This window comes from Loxodonta africana, chromosome 16, assembly GCF_030014295.1.
Source record: "Loxodonta africana isolate mLoxAfr1 chromosome 16, mLoxAfr1.hap2, whole genome shotgun sequence".
NCBI classification, from domain to species: domain Eukaryota; kingdom Metazoa; phylum Chordata; class Mammalia; order Proboscidea; family Elephantidae; genus Loxodonta; species Loxodonta africana.
Genome location: NC_087357.1, coordinates 40,902,987 through 40,913,095, shown reverse-complemented (window position 1 = coordinate 40,913,095; position 10,109 = coordinate 40,902,987). Strand labels below are relative to the sequence as shown.

General features: G+C 43.2%; 1 protein-coding gene across 1 annotated transcript; it reads left to right on the top strand.

Moving 5' to 3' along the window:
• Positions 1-587: 587 nt before the first annotated feature.
• SLC35G1 (solute carrier family 35 member G1) lies at positions 588-9,289 on the top strand. Its single transcript, XM_003409003.2, has 3 exons — positions 588-801; positions 5,869-6,049; positions 8,427-9,289. Exons 1-3 carry the CDS (start codon positions 588-590, stop codon positions 9,166-9,168), a joined length of 1,137 nt encoding a protein of 378 aa, XP_003409051.1. The 3' UTR covers positions 9,169-9,289.
• The last annotated feature ends 820 nt before the right edge of the window (positions 9,290-10,109 follow it).

Genomic DNA, 10,109 nt, shown 5'->3' with positions numbered 1-10,109 from the left:
TTTTTTTTTTTTTTAACCTTCTAAAACCAGCAAAATTCTACCCTCCTTCTCGGACAAGGAGAAACAAGACAACAGTGGAAAAACCCTTGGTCATTTAAAGACAGGCACAGTGCTTTGCCAGCTCTCCACGGTATCCCAGAGGTTCTGAAAGCAACACCACACGAATAAATATTCAGTCTCCTAACCTCCTGGGCCTCCCCCAAGAGAAGGCCACAGGACCTGTGGGCTCTGTGGCTGGGAACCTAGCGTCCCTCCCTGTCGGTGCAATGACAGAGATGGTCACAGGCAGAGAGGGGTCCCCTGTGTCTTGGGAAGGCTGGCTCCAAGCCACCGGTCTGTCTGGCCTGGCGCATCGGAGAGATGGACGCCTTCGGGCCAGCTGTGGGCACTGTGACCTAATGCGAGCTCCCCTGGGTAGGAGGCGCCGGAGCTGAAGGTAAGAGGGCAGCAGGGGTCGAGGGTACGATCCCCGGAGGAGGAGGAGGCCGCGCGCATGCGCGCCACGCCGGCCGGAAGAGCTGGGCAGCCGAGCGGCTGCCGCTGGGGCCACACGCCGCGACGGCCGCGAGGAGACTGCTGGCGGAGATATGCGGCCCCTGGACAGTACTGGGGCCGCGGAGCCGCTGGAGCCCGGGCCGTCGCAGCTGCCGCCGGACGCCGCGCCGCGGGACGCAGCGCCCCCGGACGCAGCGCCCCCGGACGCGGGCGAGAAGCCCGCGGCCGCTGAGGTAGCGGTGGCGCCCGGTCCCGGCAGGTGCTGCCTCTGCAGCTCCTCGCCGTGCGGCTGGTGCGCGGAGTCGGGTGAGTGCGGGGTGCGGCGGGGGCGTGGGACTCGCCTCCTAGGGGCCCGGGCGGGTGCTGGCGGGCTAGGGTGCTCACCGCCGTGGCCGCGCGCAGGGCGGACCGCGCGCCCACTCTCTGCCCGGTGCTCCGGGAAAACCCTCGAGTTGTCACCCGGGGGTGCTGCAAAACAGAAGCTCCCTACACCCCCCGCCGCGAGGAGCAGGAAGAAAGTTTGTGTGTTTGGAACCCTTTTTGCATTCTGAGCCTGCGCCTGTGATTAAAGTGTTGCGGGCAGGACCCTGGAGTCAGATTGCCGATCGGTGTGCCCTGCCCGAAGTCCGGGGTCAGCGAGAAAGGCAGTCGAGCCCAGGTCGGGAGGAAGGTGATTGTGAAGACTGATCTCGGTGCTAAACGGTGTTCCCCGTCCCCGAAGAGGACGTTGAAAAATGTTTGTCCCAGAGTCTTAGATTCTTGGAAAGGCAGAATTGAGTGGGACCGCTGGTTCTTAACCTTTCTGGAGTACGAGGACTTTTTGACAACTGATGCATAAACTAGACAGAGGCATAATCTTACGTACATTGTTAAGGGGTTCATAGACCAATCCCTAAACCCAGCGACACCACTTGGAGAACCCTTGATCATGTTCATACCCCTCATTCGACAATTGAGCAAAGTGAGGCCCAGGAAAGTCAGGGTTTTGTTTTTGGTTTTGCCCAGTATCTAGCCAGGAGGGGAGGGAATATGAGGGCACAAGTCTAGGCAGCACCACGGTTAGGATCCCAGTCAAGGGCCTTTTCTACTGCCCACTAGCGCTGCTTATGCACATTCTCCCAGAAAGCTTACTACCCACATGGAGCGGCTTCCTGGGATAGAAGTCTGTTCCTGGAAGAAGAAGGAAATAGGTAAATCTCCTTTGAAGACAGTTATGCTGTCTGCGGATCTTCCATGGGTCTGAATCCAGTCGAGAGCAACTAACACCACCACCACTGCACCTCCTCCTCTGAGTCTCCTCCCATCAGTGTGACCTGAGATGTCTCTTGTCTGTGCATACACTTCCCCCGATTTAGAGAGGCAAACCCTAAAAAGATGATTCTTCTCCACTTCTGTCTGTTGCAGTCGAGTCGATTCCAACCCATAGCGACCCTATAGGACAGGGAAGAACTGCCCACTAGGGTTTCCAAGGAGCACCTGGTAGATTTGAACTGCCGACCTTTTGGTTAGCAACCGTAGCTCTTAACCACTACACCACGAGGGTTTCCCCGAAAGGCTGATAGACATTATGAAACTTCTGATCTTTTATTTATGGGCTGTGAGTACTCTGCTCCGTGGCTGGTGCTCCCAGAGCAGGAGTTACCCAAAGCAGGGTTGATCAGATGTGTGGCCTTTGAAGAGGTAGTTTCGCAGCTTACTACCTTCCTGTTGAATGTCATTGTGGTGGAATGCTGAGTCAGCCCTTGCAAACTTTAATAAAAGTTTCCTGTTTGTGAACTGAGAAGGAATACTGTACACTCAGGCTCCACATGGAAAAATGACAAACCTATGTAAGTGATTGCACTGCAAGAATCTTGTGGACTCTGAGAGTATGGCGCCCGGGCACCGTTTCAGCCCAGTGATGAGGTTACTCCCAAGGTTCACCCTTCATCCAAAGACTGGAACAAAACAAGACTAAAGGGACACATCAGCCCTGGGGCAGGGACTGGAAGGCAGGAGGGAACAGGAAAGCTGATAATAGGGAACCCAGGGTTGAGAAGGAAGAGTGTTGACATGTCGTGGAGTTGTTAACCAACGCCATAGAACAAGGCGTGTGTGTACTAACTATTTGATAAGGAACTAGTTTGTTCTGTAAACCTTCATCTATAGTACTAAAAAAAATTTTTTTTAATAAATAAAAAACAGCAACAACAGAACAAAAAAAAAAAGAATCTTGTGGAGTCTTTTACTTTCTAAGAAAGTTGCTGACAGTAAGACTTAATAATAGCGCTTGTAAAGCAATCAGGTAATATTCCAAAAACAGGATTGCCATAGAAGTACTTTAAACAGCTGTATTATTGTCATTGAACTTTGTGACCGTATGCTTTTAGCCCCATGATCTAATTGCTTATCTCAGCAAAGCCCATTTTCAAGCTCAGGTTGAAATTATTTCCCATATTTCTTACGTTTTTGGATGATCTTAACAGACAGTGTACCACTGTCCTAAGACACTTAATTACTTTCTTTAGGGACAATGTGGGTCTTAGATTTAAGCAAGAGGAAGAGTTGAGCTTGGGGCCCAAGCTAGTAGAGCTTTTTTACAGTGACAGAAATTCTCTTTGAGTCTGGTGGGGCTTGGGAATTGAATTTTTAAATGTTACTCAAGTGATTCTAGTTCCCACAGGGCTGTGAATCATGAGTTTAAAAGCAGAGGATAGAGAAGCTGAGCAACTTTTCAGTTTTCTTCTATGTCAGGAAATTACACTGTGGCTGCCTGTTTAACGAGGGTGAGGACTGGTTCCATTTAGACAGTCCTGTCTCTTACTGAATAATAAGTGTATTTCAATTCTGTCTGTCAGTGGAGATGAGCAAAAGTAGAATAATTAAGTGCCATTTGTTTTTGTGGTGTGCTTCCATGTTCATATGCCGCTACAAGTACATCTAATAACTGGGCAACTCGAAAGAATTCAAATTAACAAGTAGTCAAGATCAACTAGGCCCTTTAACATTTAGCCTGTCCCAGTCAGGAGGCAAAGCCTGTAAATGTTTACAGGTGATAAAATATATATATATATACAAGCACATATTTTTTAAGGGAAAAGATAATCAGAGCCAAGGGCATAAAGTTAAGTCTTAAAAGAGATAAAATATTGTGCTAAATTAAAATATTCCTGGAGAAAAATTAGCAAGTTTAGATTGGAGAAGATCCTTGAAACATAGACCAGGGAGATGTTTTCTGTCCCTGATCTTCTCATTCTGTTCTGTGTGAGGGTGTAGGTTCTATGTATGGGTTGGGTTTCTTTTAAGAAAAACTGTTTTATTTGGACCTGAATTCTGAAATTTCAGAAGCTAAACTGGAAGGCTGACCACACCCAAGGCGTGTATTTTGTGGTACTTACGTTGGAAGTCGTCTAAAGCTTCTTTCTCATGGGCTGAGTTGGTCTGTGCAGTTACTTCTGCGGTATCTGAGCACATAGGTTCAGAACACAAGGTGGGGGATTCTGGGCACCTATAACATATAACCCATATCGTGGAGACTGCTAGCTCCAAGTCAGTCTCTTCAGCTCTACCCCTAGGATAGGAGAGGCCTCTGGAGAGCAATGGTGTCTTTAACTGCAAAGGTCAGTCTGTAGAATGCCTTGGAAAGACGGCACATTGTCATGCATTGGTCCTAATTTGTGAAGTGTCACTTGTGGGCAGAAGTTATTTAGCTAGCATGATGATGTTGAAATGCACTACTAGGTGATTGCATTTATCAGAGAAAGACTTTTTTTGAAAACATTATTATGCAATACTGTTCAGTAGCTGAGTAACACATTGTAAATTCCCAGATTGGAATGATAATTCTGGTTTTACTACAAATTGCACGTGTCCACACATCCTTCAGCTGCATTCTTGCTCTTAACTGATGAGGGCCAGTTGTGTTTCCTTCTTTTTTTTCCTTCTTGTTTTTATGTTAGCTTCAAAGAAGTTTTCAAAAAAAGGAATATATGTCTCAGTATGTGGCCTTTCTTTTAGAGAGTTCTCTGCTGATCCTGTTCCATTTTGCTCTCCTCTGGGTGTCGAGGGAGTAAGATCGAAAAGAGGGTCTACTCCTCCTATCACAGGAAACGAAGACAGAGAAAGCTTAGTGGTTAAAAAAAGTTTAAAGCTCACATAAACTGTCATTAATGGATTGAACAGAGAAACCCTGGTAGTGTAGTAGTTAAGTGCTCCGGCTGCTAACCAAAGGATTGGCAGTTCCAATCCACCAGGCGCTCCTTGGAAGCTCTGTGGGGCAGTTCTACTCTGTCCTATAGGGTCCCTATGAGTCAGAATCGACTCGATGGCAATGGGTTTTTTGGTTTAGAGAAAGCTGTCTCCTGGTTTAGATCAAGGCCCCCCCCCACCTCCCCCCCCCCAAAAAAATAGTTGCTATGGTATCAATCCCGGCTCATGGCAACCCTCTGTGTGTCAGAGTAGAACTGTGCTCCATAGGATTTTCAATGACTGTGACCTTTCAGAAGTAGATTGCCAGGCCTTTCTTCCAAGGAGCCTGTGGACAGATTTGAACTGCCAGCCTTTCTGTTAATAGCCAAGCATTTGGTCCATGCAGGGACTACCAGATGGAGCCAGGAAGTAGATATTAGATGCCAGTCATGTGATAGGCACTTTGGGGTCAGGGGAGCAAAGACCAGGCCCTTGCCCTTGAAGAGTTTATGCTCTAAATGGGAAAATAAGTTGTAAACCATAAAAAGTTGAATAAAGATTTGATTAACAGGTCAAGATAAGAAAAGTGAGAGCATAATCTCATATTATGCTGTTGCCAGTATTGTTAGAGTCTGAGTCTTTTCATGAAGTTCTCATATTCTTTCCTTTGGCAGATACTAAGGGTCTGCCATGTGCCAAGCATGAATAAACTCGATAAGGTCCCAGCCCTGGAGGAGCTCACAGGCTTGTGGGGGAAGTCAGAGCATCAACAAGTAACCATATAACACAGTTATAAACTGTTTTCCAGAAAATAACGCTTTCTTAAGCTCTTAAAGCCGAGTTCACCAGTAAGTTGGTGTAAAATTTTATTACCATTTGGACGCATTTTCACTTGCCATCTTGACAAGTATTTCTTAAAGATTTCTCTTGCTGTCCTGACAAGCTTTCTACTTCTTGTTGGCATGTAAGTGAGGGATGATCCTTCCGTGAACGAAAAGATACCCATTTTCTAGGGCCAGACTGCCACTTAGGACCCTTTATAATTGTCGGGGGGAAATGGTACAGGTCTAGAGAATGGGTTTACTTAGAAGGTAGTATTTGTAGACAGTTAGCTATTGGCACTGTTCATTTTTCTCAATTTCTAAGTGAAAAGCGATAAAACGTACACTTGGGAGCAAGAACTAACCAGAATTTAATCTTTTTCAGAAGCCAAGAAGAAAGCACCCTGCCCTGGACTTGGCTTGTTTTACACTTTACTGTCTGCCTTCCTTTTCTCAGTGGGCTCTTTATTTGTTAAAAAAGTACAAGATGTCCATGCTGTAGAAATTAGCGCATTTCGGTGCGTGTTCCAAATGCTGGTCGTTATCCCTTGCTTAATATACAGAAAGTAAGTATTTCTTAATGGATAATAGAAGATACTAATAAATGTTTGTAAATCTTTTGAGCCGCCTAAATTATTTACTCTACAGTATCTGCTCTGTCCCACTCATAGATGTACCAGCTCCTATACCTGTTGGCTCTGATTAGTGGAAAGTCACAAGGATCCACCCACAGAAGACTGTCTCACAAGCACAAACCACGGGCCCAACAAGGAGGGAGAAAGAGATTTAGTTAATCACCACCTTACATTTTGAAAACAATGCTTTCTTGTGTGCTAATTACCCCCATCTTCTACCACCCTCCCTTTCTTCCTTTGGCATAACCAATATTTGGGGGGAAAAAAAAAACCAGTAAATGAAATGAAGCAGTAGTGTCTCCTGGTGTCCGTGGTTTCTTTAGAAGAACAGGCTGGTCTCTTTCTGGAGCAAACAGCGGGTTAAAGTAACAGTATAGGTCTTCCTGGGGTCGGGGTGGGGGGGTGATGTAGGGAAGGGGAGAGGTAACCTTAAGAAGGCCTTTTTAACTACTTTCATATTCTGTTTCCTCATCTAAACTGGAGAGAATGGTACTTCTGCTTTCTCTACCCAGAAAGGTGGTTGCAGTGATCAAATAAGATTAATTACATGTGAAATCACTTAGTGTAGAATGCAAGGGTGTATGAAATATTCCCTTGTCCTCACTGTACTCTCCCTACCCAATCCTTCTTCCCCTACCGTATGGACCCCCGCCCCCCCCCACTCCCTGGGTTAAAATTATGCTTCCCACATATCATCATAACCTCCACATGTCTGTCTGTGCTTAGAACCCTGGAAGGAGAGACCAGCTGGATCCCTGGTGTCTGTCTGGCACATTCTCTCTTTGAGCAAAGGTGCTGATACCCCATATTACAAGCTAGAAAGAAAATTATAAAGGCAAACATCCCTTTTCAGTCACTTGCCACCAAAGTGTCCTTTTGTCTTATAATATGGTACAGATTCACTTAGAAGAGTCTCACTCCATATTTCAGGGATTTGGTGGAAAAGGTGACAATCTGCTAAGATGAATATTGCCAGAATTTCCTGTGTAAGTATAGACAAGTCACACTAGTTTAGGAGATGATGGTAAGGCTTCAGAAATTTCTAGCAGTGGCAGCAGAACTGATGCTAACTGATGATAATAATCACCTCTGCTTTAGAATAAAGGTGTTGTCAGGGTAGGGGCACCAGAAGAATTTCCTTAAATCCTTGGCCCTAATCTGTTTTGGGAGCCCTAGTGGCACAGCAGTTAAGAGCTTGGCTGCAAACCAAAAAAGGTCGGCAGTTCAAATCCACCAGCTGCTCCTTGGAAACCCAATGGGGAAGTTCTACTCTGTGCTTTAGGGTAACTATGAGTCAGAAGTGATGGCAGTGGGTTAATCCGTTTTGACCTGTTTTATGTTTCACTATCATGTAAGAATCTTAGCCCCTCAGACTATGTGCCAAGCAAGATAATGCTTTCATATCTAACTAGATACCCAGGGGTTTCCGTGTCAGGCCCAGGTGCTGCCCTGGTCTGTGAGTTGCACCCAGATAGGAACTAATAAACAGTTGGTTCTTAGTAAATATCTAATTGAAAAAAAAAAAAAAATTGAGTAGCATTGATTATACTTAACCATATGCTACATGTTCTTTTTCAGTGTGTTTTAACTCTTTCTCATTAAACCCATGAAAAGCTGTCTCACCTTCAGTGACTAAAATAAATTTTAGCACTGCTTCAGCGTTCATAGATTGGGAAGGCAAACTAGCCAGGACTAAGTTTCCTTACACAGGACAACTAAATCTTAAAATTGCATTTACCATAAAAATAACACATTTTCATTGTAGAAATTTGGGGGGAAATAAATATGAAGGAAAATTGCTATGCATCTACCTGTGAGGCATAACAATTATTAATGGTTGAGCATATTTTCTTTTCTTTTTCGCAAGCCTATGTGTGGCTCCGTGGAAGAAAGACCTAGCAATCTGTTTCCGTAAAGATTACAGCCAAGGAAACTCTGTGGAGCAGTTCTACTCTGTCATATAGGGTCACTATGAGTTGGGATCGATTTGACAGCACATAATGACAGCAACATATATTCATATATATGGGGGAAATGATACCTGTATTTACTGAATTACAATTACAGTAATTACGTAGTTCTCTATTGTACTATTTTTTGCTTATAGTGTGAACATTTTAATATCATTAGTTGTATTTAGAAAATATTTTTAAAAGGTATATAATATTCAGTTGTGGATATTACCAGAATTTATCATTCCTTTATTTATTATGTTTAGGACTTAAAAAAAATAATTTTAATTAAAAAGTGTAATTTAAAGACAATTACCGAATTTATTTAATATGTATCTCTTCATTTGAATTTACAGAACTGGGTTCATAGGCCCAAAAGGTCAACGAATTTTCCTCTTTCTCAGAGGAGTCATTGGTTCTGTTGCCATGATCCTCATATACTATGCTTTCCAGACGACATCTCTTGCAGATGCCACGGTTATCACGTTCAGCAGCCCAGTGTTTACGTCTTTATTTGCCTGGATATTTCTCAAAGAAAAATACAGCCTTTGGGATGCTTTCTTCACCCTGTTCACAATCACTGGAGTGATCCTTATTGTGCGCCCACCATTTTTGTTTGGTGTCAACACTGGGAGGATGGAAGAAGGCTATTCAGTCCACCTTAAGGGAACATTCGCAGCAATTGGACATGCTGTGTTTGCTGCATTGACTTTAGTTATCCTAAGAAAAATGGGAAAATCTGTGGACTACTTTTTGAGCATTTGGTATTATGTAATACTTGGCCTCGTGGAATGTGTCATCGTCCTGTTTATATTAGGAGAATGGAGTCTGCCTTACTGTGGATTGGATAGGTTATTTCTCATACTCATCGGGCTGTTTGGGTTGGGGGGTCAAGTATTTCTCACAAAAGCAGTTCAAATTGAAAAAGCAGGGCTGGTAGCAATAATGAGAACTATGGATGTGGTTTTTGCTTTTGTCTTTCAGATTATTTTCTTTAATGATGTGCCAACTTGGTGGACAGTGGGGGGCGCACTCTGCGTAGTAGCCAGTAGTACTGGAGCAGCCATTCGTAAATGCCAGAGTTCAAATGAAGCGTAATTGCTGAAATATATTTTTTTCAAGCACACCATTACTCAATTCAAACACACTACACACACACACCCCCTGCAAAATCTTTTACTTCATTGATTATATTTAATAAATTTTATAATTAAAGTATCATTTTTGAATATGGTATGTCTTTAATTAAGAATAGTCAGTGTAGTCTAGCAAATTTTTTTTTTTTATAGCTTTTGTTTTTGTTTTTTGATGGGGTGGCATGATCAGAGGAGAGCTCATTACTTGACGAAAAAACTGCAAAAATGTTTTACGACTAATATGAAATATTTTTTAAGTATATTTTTGGTACTGATGGGATATGAATGGGAGGGAATTTTAGATGCTCTTTTAGAAGTGTAGAAGTTAAACTTACTGATAATAGTGCTGCTATAATTAGTATTATGTTGGTAGTTCATTTGCAATATAATTCCATTTAGGAGGCCGAAGTTGAAACTTACAATAGGTATCTACTTAAGATTTTAATGATACAAATGAATTTACCCTATTTTCAGGTTTTTGTAAGTTATTATCGTTTACTTAGCCTGGATTTGTGCCTTTCCATTTTAATGCTGGAATTTTTATATGCAACCTTTAAAAAAGTCTCTACATTGCCAAAGTTGGCGAATGGTTCGTTTCAGTGGTGTTGGTCACTGCAGCTATCATTCTATAATTTTAATTGTCCTCTGTGTTTTTGAAACTACACTAAATTTTTCTTAACATTCTAAGATTTGGGATTTTTAAATAATAAGAGAAATCTTGGCATGGCCACGTGTATGTTTCTATCGTAAAGTGTTTTCCCCTCGTTAGAAATATAATTTTCTATAAATTCTCTTTGACTTTATAGTGTGATGCCAAATAAAATTTCCTCAGGCTTTTATTAGGTTGAGCCATATGAAATTGCCAACATTTGACCATTTTTAAGTTACAGAAACTACAGTTTG

Bases quoted from the DNA above. Each gene is read 5' to 3' on its own strand.
- SLC35G1 (XM_003409003.2), top strand. From the start codon at position 588: ATGCGGCCCCTGGACAGTACTGGGGCCGCGGAGCCGCTGGAGCCCGGG. The intron at 802-5,868 runs GTGAGTGCGGGG...AATCTTTTTCAG, and splicing joins CGGCTGGTGCGCGGAGTCGG to AAGCCAAGAAGAAAGCACCC. The intron at 6,050-8,426 runs GTAAGTATTTCT...TTGAATTTACAG, and splicing joins CCTTGCTTAATATACAGAAA to AACTGGGTTCATAGGCCCAA.